The sequence below is a fragment of the Chelonoidis abingdonii genome, chromosome 22 (assembly GCF_003597395.2).
Source record: "Chelonoidis abingdonii isolate Lonesome George chromosome 22, CheloAbing_2.0, whole genome shotgun sequence".
NCBI classification, from domain to species: Eukaryota; Metazoa; Chordata; order Testudines; family Testudinidae; genus Chelonoidis; species Chelonoidis abingdonii.
Window position 1 is genome coordinate 22,967,702 of NC_133790.1, and position 18,742 is coordinate 22,986,443.

General features: G+C 43.5%; 2 protein-coding genes across 4 annotated transcripts in view; one reads left to right on the forward strand and one right to left on the reverse strand.

Moving 5' to 3' along the window:
* Positions 1 to 6,152: 6,152 nt before the first annotated feature.
* SRSF9 (serine and arginine rich splicing factor 9) lies at positions 6,153 to 18,603 on the forward strand. Of its 3 annotated transcripts, XM_032773681.2 has the most exons (5): positions 6,153 to 6,494; positions 9,311 to 9,480; positions 11,234 to 11,406; positions 12,249 to 12,400; positions 12,638 to 12,708. In XM_032773681.2, exons 1-4 carry the CDS (start codon positions 6,280 to 6,282, stop codon positions 12,384 to 12,386), a joined length of 696 nt encoding a protein of 231 aa, XP_032629572.1. In that variant the 5' UTR covers positions 6,153 to 6,279; the 3' UTR covers positions 12,387 to 12,400; positions 12,638 to 12,708. The 3 variants fall into 3 exon arrangements, with proteins under 3 accessions (XP_032629572.1, XP_074916062.1, XP_032629571.1); XM_032773680.2 differs by lacking the exon at positions 12,249 to 12,400 and having other exon boundaries at positions 6,169 to 6,494; positions 12,638 to 12,921; XM_075059961.1 differs by lacking the exons at positions 11,234 to 11,406; positions 12,249 to 12,400; positions 12,638 to 12,708 and adding an exon at positions 17,105 to 18,603.
* The window catches only part of GATC (glutamyl-tRNA amidotransferase subunit C), a 9,994-nt gene continuing 6,121 nt past the window's right edge, over positions 14,870 to 18,742 (reverse strand). The window contains exons 2-5 of the mRNA XM_075059962.1: positions 18,174 to 18,224; positions 16,536 to 16,702; positions 15,552 to 15,655; positions 14,870 to 15,125 (exon numbers count right to left, since the gene is read on the reverse strand). Coding sequence (XP_074916063.1) covers positions 15,067 to 15,125; positions 15,552 to 15,655; positions 16,536 to 16,702; positions 18,174 to 18,224 — 381 coding nt within the window. The 3' untranslated portion in view covers positions 14,870 to 15,066. The remainder of the gene's footprint in view (positions 15,126 to 15,551; positions 15,656 to 16,535; positions 16,703 to 18,173; positions 18,225 to 18,742) is intronic.

An 18,742-nucleotide genomic window follows, 5' to 3' on the forward strand; every position in this document is an offset into this window, starting at 1 on the left:
AGTCACTGCACTTCCTGCTGCCTGGTGATGGCAATCCCGCTGAGATGTAGCTCAGGGGAAGGGGTGGAATGGGGGGGCTGGGGCGGAGCAGGGGTGGGAAAAGGTGGGCAAGGGGTGGGGAATTGGGGAAGGGGTGGGAGAAGGAGGTGCAGGGGCCAGCTTTCCTGGCTGGCTCAGCCGGCCGGTAGATCAGCTGGCCGCTGGAGCAGCATACAGCGTGTATGGCACCAGGAGAATTTGGTGGCCTAACATTTTCTGGTGGCCCTACACAGGACTGCATAGTTGCATATGGGTAAGGACAGACCTGGTTGGGCAGTCCTGACTCACTCCACAAGTGATAGGCCTCTTGCAGATCCTGTGGGCTGGCTGGCATCTCAGCTCTGGTGTTGCGTGGTAATCTACCTCACAGTCCCAAGACCGAAACTTTAGCGTCCACAACCTGGTCTGTCAACTGGACTTTTGCGTCGAAAGTTGGGGGTTACCTGAACTCCCCCAAGCTCACTACAGCTTGGGTATTTGGCGCCACCAGGTCAGGTAGGTAATTTTACTTTGGGGGCCTGACCCCCCTCCTCCTCTGTGTCCCCAACCCTCCTGTACTAGCATCCATCCGGTTGAAAGGGAATCCTTCTCCCCTGCCCTCCCGGCTGCCCAGCAGAAACCGTTTCTCTGCTTCCAACGATAAGCGTTCTCTACCCTCAGGACAATGAGATGCAAAATGCCAACACTTGCTTGCCTTCCCGTCCGGTCTGCTCTCTGTAGCAGTAACAGAAAAAAACTTTCAAACCACATAGAGAAACAGAGATGAATCTTTGTCTCTTGCCGCCGTAGCCTGCTCCTTCCTGAAAGCATATAGGAAAAGCCACAGCTCGGTCTCCTGTCCTTTGCCTCCTAGAAAGAAATTCCACACGTTTTAAAACAGAAAAAGTTTATATAAAAAAAAGAAAGAAAAGATAAAACAATAATCTGCATACTAAGCATAACTCAAATTAACAGCCTCTGCTTATAAGAAGAATATGAAAAAGTCTGATTTAAAGATAGCCCAATTAAACAGTCCAACAAATCAACATACCAGGTAAATACACAAAGATGCCATCCAGCCGAATTACCTTGCGTTCCTGGTACTACAGATGTTAGAAGATAGATAGTTACTCCACAGCTGAGCAAACAAACAAGAGACTGGTATACAAATTCCCGCCCTGACCTTTAACATCCAGTTAATAATAGAGAGATATATACTTTTCCAGGTAAAAGAAATTAACATTACCTTACCTATCCCATTTATGACAGTTGCAACCTCTGGGATTGCATTGCCAGCCACACCCCTGACTGGACCAAATTTGCATGAGTGGAGTTGTCACCTGGCTCATGGGGTTGCAGTGCCACTCACTCAAATTTGGCCTACCATGGACTCCCATCATCATGACAGCTGGGCCAAACTTGAGTGGTGCTGAGACCTCAGAGCTTGCAGTGTCTGGATCAGGAAACCAAGCCCAGCCAGCCCCATGGAATAGGAGCTAACTGCCTGAAACATTCTGGCAATCCAATTTTGTGTCCTGAGTCCTGACCCATGTATTGAGAAACCCTGGTCTAGTCTGACCTCCTGTTTATCAAAGTCCATAGAACGTCTGCAAAATAATTAATAGAACATATCTTTAAACAAAATCCAATTCTGATTTAAAAATTGTCAGTGATGGAGAATCCACCCCAAGCCTTGGTAAATTGTTCCAGTGATTAATTACTCTCACCATTAAAAATGTATGCCTTATTTCCAGTCTGAATTTGTCTAGCTTCAGCTTCCAGCCATTGAATTGTCTTATATCTTTCTCTGCTAGATTGAAGAACCCACTGTTAAATAATTGTTCCCTAGGTAGTTACTTATAGATTGTAATAAAGACACCCTTTAGCTTTTTCTTTGTTACATTAAATAAATTGAGCTCCTTGAGTCTGTCACTATAAGGCATGTTTTCCAATCGTTTAATCATTCTCATGACTCTTTTCTGAACCCTCTCCAATTTATCAACATGCTTCTTGAATTATTGGCACCAGAACTAGACACAGTATTCCAGCAGTTATTAATATAATCTATTGTTAGTATTAATCATTAGGATATTATAATAGTAAAGAATTATTACATAGAATTTAATGATCCCTTCTGAGAATTTGTAGGAAATCCAGGACATACACATTACAACTTCTAGGAAAATGTTGTGAGCCTACAACTTTTCTGCACAATTTGGGGAGATTCTCTGCTGGTTTAAATCAGTGTAGTTCCACTGACTTCTGTATAACTATGTCAATATATATCAGCTGAGAATATGACCCATAATCTTTAAGTAACAAGCCAGCAAGCGTATTTTGCTTTTTTGTTGTGAGCGCTCACCACTGAAAAGAAGACCTTGCTTACTGTAACCATGTTTTTCTTCTGCTTAGTCATTCCACCAGCAAACACTGTGTTTGCTTTGATGAAGTTAACAAGAGTAAAAAAGTAGTAAAAAAACATTTTTGTCACTAAAGGAAGTAGATATGACTCTGAACATACGGAAGGTTGAGATCTGTGGAGAAAGACGGTACCATTTTACATAGTTTTTTTTACAGATTAGAACTACGCTTATCCATCTGTCTAGGTTTTTATACTCTGCTTATCACTAGTATCTAAACACTTTAAGAGTCAGATTTTCAAGAGATTAGCACCCAACATTTCCCATTTAGACTCCTAGATGAAGTATAAAAATTTTAACAGGTTTCAGAGTAGCAGCCGTGTTAGTCATTTTAACAGGAGCTGCTGTGTGCTGCTGAACACTTTTGAAAATTTTGCCACCACTCCAAATATGGGAACTGAGCTTTTATAAAGCTCTGGTCCCAGTTGTGGCTTCTGAATATTTTTGCAAATCTGTTCTGGAGAATGAGAAGATACCCTGCCTCTACTACACTTTTTAACCCATCCAGTTAGCCAAAAATGCAGGGTCTTGTGGGTTCTTCTAGATAGGAGGAAACATTGGTGATGGAGTCAGGAATTTCTTTGATGCATTCCAGTTTATCTACAAACAGCAGGAATCAAGTAAGAGACAGTGTCTGCTCACGGTTCCAACCCCTTTTCCAGTCAGCACCAGTTAATCTAAAAGCTCTCTGTCTTTGCTTTTCTCAGGGCTATGATCCCAGTCTTGGTCTGACTATGTGTGCTTGGCTTTTTTGCCCTTGCTCTCTGGTGTTTTCTCCTACTTCTCTCAAAAATACAGACAGACACAGCTCCACTAATCAATGCCCTAGCTCCTCCTGTGTTTGCTATATCGTTCTCTGAATCCCCAGAAACCCCCTCAGCCTACATGGTGAAGATTCTGATCAGCCTTGCCATGGAGGTCTGTGGAGGTGGGGTGGGGTGAGGGTGTCTATTTTTATTACTAAACAAAGGGGAATTTAACTGCTCCCTCCTTTAGTCTGAGGGGAGGGGCAGATCATGCTCACCAGTTTAAATGGGGATTTAACCCAATCCATGGCAATACAATGAAGTTGAGTAAATAGAATGAAGATGGTATTGTGACCCCGACTCCACCCTTTCCCTGCCCCCATTCCAACCCCTTCCCCAAAGTCCCTGCCCCAACTCCACCACCTCCCTGCCCCTGTTGGACCTCTTCCCCAAATCCCCACCCTGGCCCTGACTCTTCCCTGAGCGTGCTGCGTTCCCCCTCCTCCCTGCTCCCTCCCTGCCGTGCAAAACAGCTGTTTTGTGGCACAAGCCCTGGAAGCTAGGGGGAAAAAGCAGGCATGCAGCGCGCTCAGGGGAGGAGGCGAAGGCAGAGCAGAGGTGGAGGTGAGCTGGGCGGGGGGGGGCGAGGAGCTGCCAGTGGGTGCAGAGCACCCACCAATTTTTCCCTGTGGGTTCTCCAACCCCAGAGCACCCACGGAGTCAGCACCAATGGTGCAGCTCACCACCGTCCAGAAAACTGTCTTTTGGAAGTTTTAGCAATGCATGGTAGGGACACAGAATTAGTTGCACAGGAGTGACTGGGAGTATGGGGTCAATTTCCCAGTTTGCAACTGTCTCCATCCCATAATGTTATCTGTAGCCCATAATTTTCATGCCTTTTAAAAAAAATCTCATAAACCTATGTGTCCCTCCTTGCTGTCCCCCATATCTGACAGAAGCATGGAGTCTGCACAGTTTAGCACTGTTGTCATGAGCATTGGAAGCACAGGGTGCACAATCCTGAAGTATATGCGGAGCCACAAGAAGAACCAAATGAGTGGGGAACTAGATGATGCCTTGGAGGACAGATTACTGTGGGACATAGCAAGAAACAATTCAAGGTTGTTGGTGGTGTTCATGGAACAGTTGTAGATGGTGGAACACCGCTTCTGGGACTAAGAAATAGGCCTTGGCTGGTGAGATTGCATCATAATGCAGGCTTGGGATGATGAGCAGTGTCTGCAGAACTTTCAGATGACCAAAGACACATTCTTCAATCTGTGGCTGAGCTTGCCTCAGCTTTCCAGTGCAGGGACATCAAAATGAGAGCTGCACTGACAGTGGAGAAGCGAGTGGCGATCCCACAGTGGAAACTTACAAAGTCAGATTTCTACCTGTCCGTCAGGAATAAATCTGAAGTCAGGAAACCCACAGTGAGGGACCTTGCAATGCAAATGTGCAGGATCATTAATTGCCTGGACTGTGACTCTCAGTAATGTGCAGGACACAGTGGATAGATTTGTAGTAATGGGATTTCCCGAACAGTGGTGGAGCAACAGATGGCATGCATATCCCTTCCAGGGAGGTGGATTACCTATGCTGACTGGAGAAGCCCTCCCATGAGCATAAGTAATGTCTTCACTCTGCTGCAGCCTCAAGTGTAGATAAACCCTGAGTATGCGGTAGAGCTGGGAACTGGAAAAGAATTCAGGAGTACAGACTATCTCAAACTGTGAATTACAATTTTTGCAAAACTAATAGTTTTAAAATCACCTTTCTGTCTGATATTTGTTAAAATTGAAAGGTAACATATTTTAAACTGAAAAAGGGAAATATTTGTTTTCACATAATGCAAAAGGCCTCGACTGGATTAAAAAAGATAGGACATTTATGTAGATAATGAGAATATCCAAAGTCACAATCATAGGATTTTATTCAAAAAGTTTGGAATGGATGTAAACTCTAAATTTTTTAGGACAGAAACCAGCCTGTGTGTGATGGGATTAGGAAGAAACTTTCCTTTTGTAAATGTTATTTAATAACTAACTATACTAAGGTTTCTTGCACCTTGCTTCTCTAAAGCATATGGTATTGGCCACTGCTGGAGACAGGGTACTAGTCTAGATGGACCAATGATCTGATCTGCAATAGGATTTACATACATACAGTAGAACCTTAGAGTTATGAACACCTTGGGAATGAGGGTTGTTCGTAACTCGGAAATGTTCATAACTCTGAACAGGGCATTATGGTTATTTCAGAAGTTTACAACTGAACATTGACTTAATAGTTTTGAAATTTTACTACGCAGTAGAAAAATACTGCTTTCCCTTTATGTTTTTAGTAGTTTACATTTAACACAATACTGTACTGTATTGGCTTTTTCACCATCTCTGCTGTTGTCTGATTGTGTACTTCCAGTTCCAAAAGAGCTGTGCAGTTGACTGGTTAGTTCATAACTCTGGTGTTCCTAATTCTGAGGTTCTACTGTAAAATGTTATAAGCAGATAAATGCAGGATGAGGGCCTGGGATTATGGAAAAAGTATATTTCAATTTTTGTTTATTTGCTCTCTTAATTTGTTTGTCAGTATTTTGTGTTCAGTCAGTTTCCCTGTAGTCTTTCCCTTTTTTCTTTCATAGAACAGCAGGGGAGGGGAGAGAAAGTACTTTTGTTACATGGTATTGGAAAAATCACAAACATTTAAGCTTTGAATTGCTTCTGTCACTTTAATCAAAAAGGGAAATGAAATGAAAAGAGAAGGTTGCACGTGTGCACGAGAAAGGCCAACAACCAGCACAGCCCAGGGTGACTGAAACCACGGCGAGCCCCTCTGTCCGCCTGAACGGGAAGCTTGCGCAATCGCAGTAAAATAGGCGTAAGAGCCGCGCCCCTGCGGGAGCTGCGAGCATGCGCAGTGCTGGGGCGCAGAGCACAACGCATGCGTAACGAAAGCTGTGTGCGGTTGCTGGCGCATCCTCCCCTTTAAGCGGGTTGTTTAGTGTCCTCCGTCAGGAGGTAGGGACTGGGTGTGCAGCTCGGCTCTGCTCGCTGGTTCCTAGCCGGTGTGTGCGCGGGCGGCGCAGCGAGGCGAGGATGTCTGGCTGGGACCAGGAGATGGGCTTCGGGCCCGGGGGCTCGGGTCGGGGCGGCGCGGGGGACGGGCGGATCTACGTGGGGAACCTGCCGGCGGACGTGCGGGAGAAGGACCTGGAGGAGCTTTTCTACAAGTACGGCCGCATCCGCGACATCGAGCTCAAGAGCAAGCGCGGCCTGGTGCCCTTCGCCTTCGTGCGCTTCGAGGACCCGCGGTGAGCGGGACGGGGGAGCGGGCCCCCGGGAGAGTCAGCCCGGCCTGAGGCGGGTGGAATCCCTCCCCGGGTACAGAGCCCTGGAGATGGCCCGCCCGGGCAGTTACATCCGCTTCCCGCCCCGGCCCCTCGACGGGAAACTCCTCTGCACCAGAGCCCGGGCGCGCACCCTCGGGTCCCCAGGGGAGGACCTGCTGCACCTCCTCACCCTCGGCCCCGGCTGGCCGGACGCCCCTCCCACGGAGAAGGAGCCCACCGGCCTGTTCTCTCCTAGCGGGCAAAGCCCTCCTCCCCCAGTTCCTTATGCACCCTTCCTGCCCCCACGCATCACTCCGCGCCTGGTGTGCCCCCCACTCCCGGACATCTTCCGCCTGTATCAAGGACTCGCCCACTTCCCCCCCAGCAATCTTCCCTAGGAATAAGTGACAGTGGCGCGCACAGCAAATCTGTGAATGGGGACCTGCTCTTCCCCCTCTGAGCTGACGGAACTCTGCCCAAGTGACACCGTTACATCATCTCTTAAAAGAACACCCAGAAACGGCCCTATGAGTCTGTTCTGATACTTCCCAAGTCGTTTAGTTTCCCCTTTGTATTAATTAAAACGTGTAGATTTTGCACTTCTAAGCAGTGTATAATGTCAGAATTTTGTCTGCATGGGAGCAATTGTAATATTGCAGGCACCAAGCTCTGAGCTTGCAGGAGAAATGAACTGATTCACTTTGGCCTTGTAAATTTTTGTGTGTGTGAGAGCACAGATGGATTGGGTTTGAAAACTTTAAACCCAGTATGACTGTAGTCTACAGTTACTGCTTTGCATAACACAGCTAATAAATAATGGACAAATATGAGAGAGGAATACATGCTCATTATTGTCCTCTTTAATGAGTTACGCTGATTGCAGCAGTCTAAGTAACTGTCTTCTGAATTCTCCATATCTTACCTTTTTCAGGTAGCATCAAAGGGGCTTTGGCAAGCCTGGGGAATGTTTTCACAAGGTTCTAGTACCAGCAGTTACAATTTGTAATGTACACCTAGTCCCAGACTCTGAATTTCTGTTCATCTGACTATAAACATAAAGGTGTTATCTTCTTTGTCTCTTCACTTCAAAAAAAAATCATTCTAGTTGATACTTAACACAACTCAGAAACTCAAAACAGATGCTTTCCTGCAGCAATTGTAACTATTCACCTCCACCCCTATGTACCATGCAGGTATATGGTTTTATCTCTAATATGAGCATACTGTGGCTTGGTAGAGTTATTACTGGTGAAATGCCTCTGAATTTCCTAATATTGTGTTTAAAATATCACCCATGGCAGTGAATAACATGTCTGCATTCATTATTTTTGAATCAGGATTTATGGACGTATTGTAGATGCATCCTGGGACATTACAGAGACACCATTTTTGGCTTAGTGGAGACACTACATCACTGATTGCCCATCACAAGAAAAGCAAAATCCCTTTGTCAGTTACAACACTTATTTTCAGGGAGAAGAAAACATTTAACTGAGAAAACAATGTGGGGTGGGTTTTTTTGGCTCCTTTAATGTAGATTAACAGTGGGGTTGGGAGTGGCATAAGAGTCAGAACTATGTGACCAGCCATTTCTCCCTGGACCATGAGCCAGTGTGTTAAGGACCACTGGTGGATCAGACCCAGTTTGGGAACCACACTTCTAAAGTAAGCCCATGAAACACTCAGGCAATCTAAGAGGAAGGGGTGTTCTTTATCTAGGTTATTGGATAGATTGTTTTGTTTACAGATATTTTGTTGATGGTTCACAGGAGTTTAAATCTGTAGTCCCTCCTGCCTTTTTAAAAACAAACAAACCTATAAATAACCATCTCTCCCATCCCTTGTGACACTGTAAACAGAGAGCCACACCTTGACAAGGGTGATGACAATGAGGTCCTGGTTCATGACTAGAGCTCCTAGGCCTATGGTAATACAAATAGCAACTAATAACAATAGATGCTAAACTTCTGAGGATTGGGATGCTCTGTTAATGCACTGTGTTCTCACTTATGATCTTCCAGTGCTATTTCTACCTTCCGCAATGCTTTTTGAAATTAATTTTAAAGAGAGTTTGCACACTTGTAAAGTTCAGCTTGCAAGGACTGAATTTTGAAAAGATTTATGTTTAAATGAACAGTTATTCTGTGGTTGTATATAACTTTGCAACTACTTTCAAGCTTTAGTTTTCAGTTCATGCCCTTCTGCATGCGTTAGCATAGACTTGCTGGGATGGAAAGTGAGATTAGGTCTAGGCTTTAATACAACATCAGAACGCTCTCAGGAAAACAAATATCCCTTGTATATAATTATGCAAGTCAAAACACCATAATGAGGCAGTTTCTAATAAGTGGCTTATTAGTGAAGGTTAAGTATTCGCCCTTACTGCCTGTCAGATTATGAAAGAGCTTTGTTCCATGCAGATCAGAGTTCAGTCAGAATGCAGCCTTTCTTTTCTTTCTGAGAAAATGGCCTCTGCTTCTAAGCATAGTGGATAGGCAGAACCTGTCAGTGAATGCAAGATAGATAATGTGACTCTCCTGTGTTCTTTACAGTGGACATGGCTGTAACCTAAAATAGATGGTGCACAGGAACGTAAGAGCTTGGAAAAAGCTTTTAACAATTTACAGATGTGATACACTGACTGATGAATCCATTTCAAATTCAGTCCAAAATCTCCTCAAATATTTTTGCAGCTACTTTAAAACTGCAATATTTCTAACATGCTTGATGGGCCACTGAGATGTTGGGAATCACTGACTGAGCATCATTAATCACTGATTCATGTTATTTGTTTGCAGAGATGCAGAAGATGCAGTTTATGGGAGAAATGGTTATGATTATGGTCAATGCCGACTGCGTGTTGAGTTCCCCAGATCCTCCCGAGGTCGGGGTGGAGGTTTTGGTGGGGGGCTGCGTGGGAGGAATGGCCCTCCGTCACGACGTTCTGAATTTCGAGTCCTTGTTTCAGGTATGTTACCTTCCACACTTCAATTTGGCTAGGACTCATCCTAATGCTGTGCCTCATTGCATTGTGTCCGTGTCTCGCGAAAAAGGAGCTTTTCATATCACTGAAATAGTTTAAGGTTTCTCCTGTAACCTGAAACCTCTTCCTGTAAAGGAGTATCCCGGTGCAGTTCCCTTTCCAGTTTGACTCGAGGAGGAGTCTTGTTGCTTTTTGGAGCACATCTTGATGAATGGTGAGCAGAAGTGTCTTCATAGGGGCCAGATGTGAACTCAGCCATGGATTCTGAAATGCACTAGCATTGTTTGACTGGGCAGGTGCATAGAAGGAGGGAGAACTTGGGCACCATTCTTGCATGATGAAAACAGTTGGGCACTAGATGGAATGGTACCTAACATTTCATCATAATTAGAAAGGATTTGTTAGAGATCTCCTATGATGTAACATGCTCTGATAGGTGTTGACATTTTGTTAATTTAAAAAGAAAAACGTGTGGTGTGTGCCTCAGCAGCTCCACATGATCTACTCATAGCTGCATGATCTACTCAATATGAGAAAGAATGACTAAGGCACCATGGAAGGGAGCCCCCTCAATCAACCAGTGGATTCCTGAGGTGGGACTTCATACAAAAAACCAAAGAAACAAACTGAAAAGGCCATTCATGTAATGAGTTGACATTAGGAAATAGGGGTAGAGGGGGCCCTTTATGGGAGAGAAATGAAAGTATGTTTGGAAGCTCTGCAATGCATATGAAATCCCAGGAGGAGATTCATTACTCCCTGACAGCGGATGCTTGGGACAGTCCATAAAAAACCATACCTGTATGTCTCCCGAAAACATGTTTATCTCCATGCATCACCTTAAAATACCCACATCGCCATTTCTCTGTATGCTCCTGTGACTTTATGACTAAAAAAATAAAACGTTCCCTGTAAGGAAGCCACTCTACTGTAGCAATAAAATATCATCAGCATTGCAGCAGGATCTGAATGCTATCCATTGAAACTAGGAGTACATCTCCTCTTCAGGAGCCTGGGAGGGCTGGGGGAGAATAACTGAGTATCATCTGATTTTTTTGACATGAGCACGAAAACCTGCATTGGTAAAGGGTATTGTGAAGCCTTCTTGAAAATTGCCAGGACCAGCAGTATATTATATAGAGTCTCCAACATGCTGTGGGGCAGGGAAACTCAACCCTTTGCCTTCCTTTAGGTAAACATGCTGATAATTACCAGCTAAACGCATGTGGTTTTGCTCACTACCAGAGGATGAACTGCTGGAATCTCAGGACCCAAATTAATACAACTGATATGAATGGGACAAGCCAATCTTGGACGGGGAGCTGAGCTTGAGGAACCTTAAGGAAAAAAAAATCCTGCTTTGAGAGCAAAATCTTCATTACAGATGTACAGGGTTTGAGGGGTGGTTCTGAATTACTTTGCAACAGCACAAATAGCAGATTCCTCTGAAATCTCAGCACGTTGAATTCCAGAGAGACCCAGGGACTATCTTACAGACAGGAGGCCCACATTTTGTACCTTCCACGGAGGGCTCAGCTGCTGGTTTTCTGGAATGGAACTTAGTGCTATTTTTTGGATCCCTCCATTCTTATTGCAGTTCTGATCCTATGGAAAAGTCACAAAGCACATTGAAGTGATGGAGCCCTTGGCCTGGCAGGGTCAGCATCCCTGGGTTCAGCCTGAGTAGATGGCCTTTTTGTTTATATGGTGTCTTATGTTTTGTGTTCTCCATGCTCAGGGCTTCCTCCGTCAGGCAGCTGGCAGGACCTGAAGGATCATATGCGTGAAGCTGGTGATGTTTGTTATGCAGATGTACAGAAAGATGGAATGGGTGTAGTTGAGTTTCTCCGCAAGGAAGATATGGAATACGCATTGCGTAAACTGGATGACACCAAATTCCGCTCTCATGAGGTGGGTTCGTGCCTTCCGGGGAAGAGCATGTGTGTGCACAGTCACGGAGGAGCATACACTTTTTTTCCTTGTCATGCTGGTCTCAGGAGGCATAAGAACAGAACCTAGTGATAACGTTGGAGTTGGTGGTTAATAGTGACCTGTTACAATAATATAAAGGATCCTTCCTACCTTTTGTGACACATACGCCACTGTGGCTTGGCATGTTAGGGTCTTGGCTCAGTGCGTGAAGTAACTAATATTGAATGTTTTAAAAATATAACATTTGGAAGGGGCGAGGCTCAGACAAGCCCATTTGTCATAGGTGAGAGCTGTACTGTTGGCTGCACCCTTCATTACCTGGAAGCCAAGAATTTGGACTGCTTGCCTCTGACTTCTACAGGGTAAGCTAGCTTGTTGTGGCATTCTCCCTTTGGCCACAGTGGCTCACAGCCTTCTCCTTTCAACTAAGCCAATTCATGCTGCCTCTGCCAGCTGGGGGCTTTGTCAGCAAACTACAGTACTCTCCCAAAGAACAAGCTGGTGAACAGCTATGTTGGTTTCTATAGCTGTTTTCCCCATGCCCCAGCATGGAGATTCTTCTTCTGGTGGTCTCCTGGTGTCTGAGCCAGTAAACCACCGCTTTTTCATTCTTGGAGCTGTGCTACTTCATTGCAACTGCCTTCCAGTGGCTGAGCTGTTCTGCTCCAACCATCCCCTCAGCTGAAGGCTGAGTGTGCTTGCTGTGGAGATTTTCCTTACAGAACTTGAGGTGCTGATACATGATCGTGACCTGAGAGTTCGGCCTTTCCTTACTGTGCTGAAGGACTGTACTAGTATCTATAACTATTTCCCTCCAGCAGTTAAGGATGGAGTCAGACCATTGGGACCTTCACCCTCTGGCTGTACTGGTTGCCACAGCCTCTTCCTTTGTGGTTGGATGTGGGAGGCACTTGTCCATGGTCCTCTTCTGGCTGCTGAGCCTCTGCCCTTGCAGATGATGGTGGCTAGCAAGGTATTACTCACTAGTACATGCACAATACTGTTTTGTAAAGAACCTCTTCGAGGCATCAAGTGCCAGCGCAGAGTTTGACCCAAGCAGCAGTAGATGGATTTATACTGCCCTCTTTGTGGAAACTCCAGTCTTTGGTTATTTATGCTTTGGTCCATTTGGTGTTATTCATATTAGTGGAGGACTGTTAATCAGGATGCAATGTAAATGTTTGGGTTTTCTTCTTTGTTTAAATTTCAGGGTGAAACTTCCTATATCAGAGTCTGTCCCGAAAGAAGTACCAGCTATGGCTACTCGCGGTCCCGTTCTGGTTCAAGGGGTCGCGATTCTCCATACCAAAGCAGGGGATCACCACGCTACTCATCCCCCTTCAGGCCATACTGATTGCATCCAACAGGGACTTTTTAAAAATGTGAACTGAGCCTCTTTTTTGCTCGGAAGTTACATTCCAAAATTGATGGATATAGTCTTTCATAGGAGCTCTTTCTTTTTCCCTTCTATTAAATAAAAATCTTTTTTTTTAATGACTTACAGTTTTTACTAGGGAAATGTTGGTAATGAAATATTTTGAACCTCTGCAGTTCAGTTTTGTTTTTGGTTTGGAAAATGTCAAGTGTATTTTTTTCCCGCCTAACTGAGGAAAAATAAGCTTGAGAATTAGCACAATAACTATTGGTGGCTTGTCTGCAGGACGGTGATAAAAAGCAATGGAGTGACTGTATGACTCAGCCTGTTGTGTAGAAATATATTTAAATGTTTTAGTAACTCATAAGCAGTGGTTGTCTTTTGTACAATTAGAGGAAGATCATTGCATTAAGAGGATGTGGGAGCAGGTGCAAGCAACTCTGAGGTTGTGGGCTACTAGGTGCCTAAATATGTGTAGAGAGTGGTTCTCCCTTGCAGCATCAGAACAGTGCACTCTAGAATGGCAGGTGGAGGAGGGCTGAACTGCCTGAGGGCATTTTCACACAGGGGATAGTATTACTCTTAATGAGATGGCTTTCTCCCCTTTACAGTAACTTAATGAGGAAAAAAAGGGAAAATAAAATTGTGCTGTAGCATCTTTTTCAGTTGGATATCTCCAAGTGCTTTATGCATTTATCAAGCATCTCTACGCTTATGCAAAAGTACTCCTTGTTTTACAAATGCCTAAAATTACACTGCAGCCAGAATGATTTATATGAAGTCACAGAGTCAATGATAGGACAAATAATAAAGTCCAGGAGTGATAGTTGTTCTACTAAAATTTCCTCTAAATAATAATACTTAAGAGTACTTTTCATCCATGGATCTCAAAGTGTTTTACATAGGAGGCTGCTATCATTATCCCCATTTTACAGCTAGCATATGAGAGGCACAGAGGTGAAGTGACTTGCTAAGGGTCACCCAGGAGGGTAGTAGTAGACCCAGTCCATGGCTCGTGGCTCACAGTGTCTACCTGGGCTACAGAAGCTGGATAGACTGCTTAATTTTCTAAAATCTGCTCTGATGTGTGACCAAAAAAGTTATTGTGCATCTTTATTTCACACCTGACTGCACGTGATGTCTAGCTTTCATATAGTGGAGTTATTTAAAATAAATGACAGTTTTGCTGCCTCAGCCTGTGATAGGATGGCTTAGCTATGCTAGAGAATTTCAGCAGTGCAAGCAATTGCAATGCTTGACACCTTTTGCATCCCGTAGAAGTGCTTTTAGTGGTGGACAGACACTGGCAGCATTATTGCAATTACACTCGCTCTGAGCAAAGCCCACAATGGTTGCATCCTGCACCAGCTCACCATGCTATCAATGTGGACAGAAAATAGTGGGACTTCATTTGTAACAGGGCAACTGGTCTTTTGAATACGCTTTCATAATGGCCCTCGAATCTTTCCAGTTTTCTGTCTGAGCAAGGATCTCCAGCCCAAAGCCATTATTTCACTTAACAAACAAACACGTTTCCTATACAACCTAAATACAATTTTAGGTAACTAATTTACAAGCACAAAATTGGACGAAGCACTGGATAGAGTGCAGTGTATATAGATGTGGAACAAGATAAATGTTGACATGGAGGTACTTGGTAGAAGCAAAATAGTTCATAAAGATTGCAGCATCTAATAAATCAAGTGCTTTCTTAGTCTGTAGGGAAAGGTAAGTAGGGGCAAAAAGCACTTTTATGTAGCATTCTCCTATGTGGGACTTTGGGTAAGTATCAGATCACTGAGTGACAAGATGGGAGAAGCTCCAAATGAATCTAAGTATTGGAACTTTCTACTCATTCTGCTTAAGTAATTTGACAGTAAAATAGTACCAGTTTCCCTGCCCCAATCAGCAGGGTTGATGTAGGCAGCTGTTGTGTCTAGAGTACTAACTGTGCATGAGACTTTCAAGGTTGACATTTGGAAAGCTTCACCAAATACAGACTAATCAGAGGCACTGAGGCCAAATTTCTAGACTTGTAAATGGCCCATAGCCTTTCACCTTTGTATATACTAGAAAAATACACCAAACCTTTAATTTCAAAGTAATCTTACAGAAGAAAGGAAGGAAGAAAAATCAAATAATTATGTGAGGGTATTATTCTTGGGATTAGACACTTGCATCAAGATACTCCACAGCCATGGTTGCATATATGCCAATTGTCACAGATGACTTAAAAGCCAAAGTGGCATTCCAGACCTTGACTTTCACTCGGAGACTTGCAGAAAAGTATCTCGTTCCTCTAGCTTTGGTAAAGGGATGTTACCTATTGACAAACAAAATAAACAATGATAGCATGAGACAAACTGCTTGTTATTTAGTCATTCCTACTACTAAACATACACGTGCCCATGTGGCTCACTTTAAAAAACTTACAGCTGACTAGCTTTTCCCCTGCAAACAAGCTCCACTTTAATTTTCAGACAGTTATCTCTTGGAATAAGTCAAATGTGTGCAATAACATTAGGGTAGGATAAAACCCTTTACTTGCTACACGACTACTGGCCAAGTAATAAAGAGCTAGACACCAGTGTTTCTCCATGGGTAGCCAAAGCTATCATTGCCCTATTTCAGTATCTTCCTGCTACTGGCCAGTGCATTCAACCGTGGCAGGTTACATCTCTCAAATCAGCTCAAGCCATCTACCTGGGCTTTATCAAGTCCAAATGAGTTGTATATCAAAAGATGGTACCTGGTGGGGCTACGAAATATTCCTCAACTGTTTCTCTGGCATTTTGCAATAGCTCCTCAGTGCAGTTGCCTTCTGTGATGTTATCTTCTCTGAGATACAGACATCTGAGGAGCACAGGAGAGTACTAGCAATTTCTGAGACTATCTTCTTTGCCAGCTAAGTACAGGAGCATCTGGTACTGGATATAAAGTCATGCCCCTACAGCCAGGCGGAGATTGCCTGGCTCTAAAACAATTAACATTTATCTTCTAAGCTTGTTCCAGTTCAAAATGCTATTAGCATATCCTACATAGTTCTTGCTTAGAGCCACTGGCAGGTGGGTGAGCAACCTCAACTTCCCTCCTGCCTGTCCTATAGCTCAGTTAGCTGGTCAGGCTCCACATACAACCATACAAATGATCTATTGTAAACTACAGTGAAACCTTGGGAAATTTCCCAATGTCCTCAAATCAGCAGGACCTTCAGCACTGAGCTGTACATGGACACAAGCACAGAAGTGCTGCATTGGACTTACTGCTCAAGATTATTGGCACTATGTAAAAAGCTGAGTGAGACAAACCCTACATGAAAGTGTACAGTCAAGCTGACTTCTTGATCAACTAAAGCTTCAGAAGAAGTGACAGCAAGACAAAGTAGGCAGCCTGTGTATCAAGAGCAGCAGGGATAAACACAATCTGAAGTGACCGAGGATCTTGTTCCATGGCATTTGGGGACAGCATGTTGTGACATGAAGAATCTGTGCAAGATACATTACGGAATTGGAGTACATCTTTGTTATGCTTCTGTGCCTAGTTCAGGGACATTACACAGATACTTTTCCTACATAGAACCACATTGACGTAGAACACTAGACAAAGGTTTTGTGGAAAAGGGACCAGTTTCATGGCTGGGATGATTAGTGAAAACAGTGTTTCTGTTGAGACTATGGGTGTAAACAACTTGGTAAGTTAACAGATAAGCAGGTCAATAGCCATGATTTGTTACCTATCCTCTAGTACTGAATCCATTGGTTCTACCCCTTCTGTGTTAACAGCATGAAGTTGAGCAGCAAATTGGATTGCTTTCTCCAGCCGTTGTACACCCTCCCAGTTGCGGAAGTCAACTAGTGCCAGACGTTCCAGGTGATCGAGCACCTCCACAGTTACTTTTTTCTGCAAAAAGAAGAAAACAAAGTCACAGATCTAGGTCCTAGAAGGAGACTGCCACATACTGATGAGTTGGTGTGGGCAGAGATGAGTAAGCTATAAATATTGCTGCTAAAATTCTTCAGAGTAAAAGCATTTCTTGTTCAAGAAATAACTATTTTATTATACACCCCTACCTCGATATAACACTGTCCTTGGGAGCCAAAAAATCTTACTGCGTTACAAGTGAAACCGTGTTATATCGAACTTGCTTTGATCCACTGGAGTGTGCAGTCCTCCCCCCCACCGACCACTGCTTTACCGGGTTATATCCGAATTCGTATTATATCGGGCCGCGTTAAATCGGGGTAGAGGTGTATTTGAGCATCTTGATATTTTGCTGTATTTTATATTTCCTCATCTTTTTAGTGAAACCAGATTAGAAGCTCCTAAAAAGCACACTGCTGAATGGATACAACAATGTAAGACGAGTGCCCAGCTGTTCGTATGAACCAGCATTCCCACTATCTTTCCCCTCCTCATTTGGTGTCTAGCAGAGGTAAGTCAAAACAGCTGTTACTCCTATAACCAATACACACAACTCCACAAGGTAGCTGGCTAGAGCAGTGTCTCTCGACCTTTCCAGACTATTGTACCCCTTTCAGGAGTCTGATTTGTCTTGAATCCCCCCCAAATTCACCTCACTTAAAAACTACTTGCCTACAAAATCAGTTGTAAAAATACAAAAGTGTCTCACCACACTATTACTGAAAGATTGCTTACTTCCTCATTTTTACCTTATTATAAAATAAATCGTTTGGAATATAAATATTGTACTTACATTTTAGTGTATAGTATATAGAGCAATATAAACAAGTCAATGTCTGTGAAATTTTAGTTTGTGCTAACTTTGACAGTGCTTTTTATGCAACCTGTTGTAAAACTAGGCAAATAACTAGATGAATTGATGTACCCCCGGAAGACCTCTACATTCCCCTAGTTGAGAACCACTGGGTTAGGGGAGCCAAAGAATGCACTACCTCAGCCATTGATTTTCTCTCCATAGATCTAGCCATGTGGGGCAGATCCTTAACTTGGGTAAACTGTCATTGTTCTGTTGACTTCAGTGGAGCCTGACGATTTATAGCAGCTGAGATCTGCCTCTGTAAGTTTGAGTGACCCATGAACTTTAATGCTATCACAAGAACACTTGATTTAAACAAATGCTGCCCCAGAACACCATAGGGTTAGTTTAATTATTTCAGTTTAATTTGAAATTTAATGACAACTTATTTTGCGAAGCTCTGTCTTCCAAGTTCTAGTCTGAACTAACATGGCAGCACTGTTGAGTATAGGGTTTAGAGAACTGTCCTGAGTTTTGATTTGGAGGGATGTAATTAATTTTACCATTATTTCCTCTCAAATTTGCAGTTACTAGCTAACAGAGGAAAGTTACATTGACCAGGTCTGTTTAAATGTTTTGTTGAATTCACCATACCTCAGGGAGTGGTCTCTGTTCCACATGCTGCCATGTTGGATTCTGGTAGACCTAAAGTGGAAGAGATGGGCAGTGATAAATATGCAACAGCAGTTTGAATACTTAGGATGAATAATCTCAGATCATAGACACATTGTCTAAAATACTTGTAAATTGATTCTATTTTGTAGGGGAAATTAGCCCTAGAGAGGAGAATGAAACCAAACCCACATGTACTGAGAAATAAAGTTGAAAGATTGGCTGTAGTGATGAATCAGTTGATGCACAACAAAATATACTTTGCACTTTCACATGTCAGAATGCCTTAAGGGCAGGGAAGCCTACTGAAATTGTGATTTGCTAAAGGGACAAATAAGATTGTGGTACAGAATCCAAGAGTCTAACTTCTAGTCTTATACTTTAAACATTAAACAATATTTGCTGCCTGAAACTTGCTCGCTGATTTATTACTCTTACTCCTGATTAAATTAATGTAAAAGTGGATTCTTCTTCGAGTGCTTGCTCATATCCATTCCAGTTAGGTGTGTGCGCGCCGCGTGCACGTTCGTCGGAAGATTTTTACCCTAGCA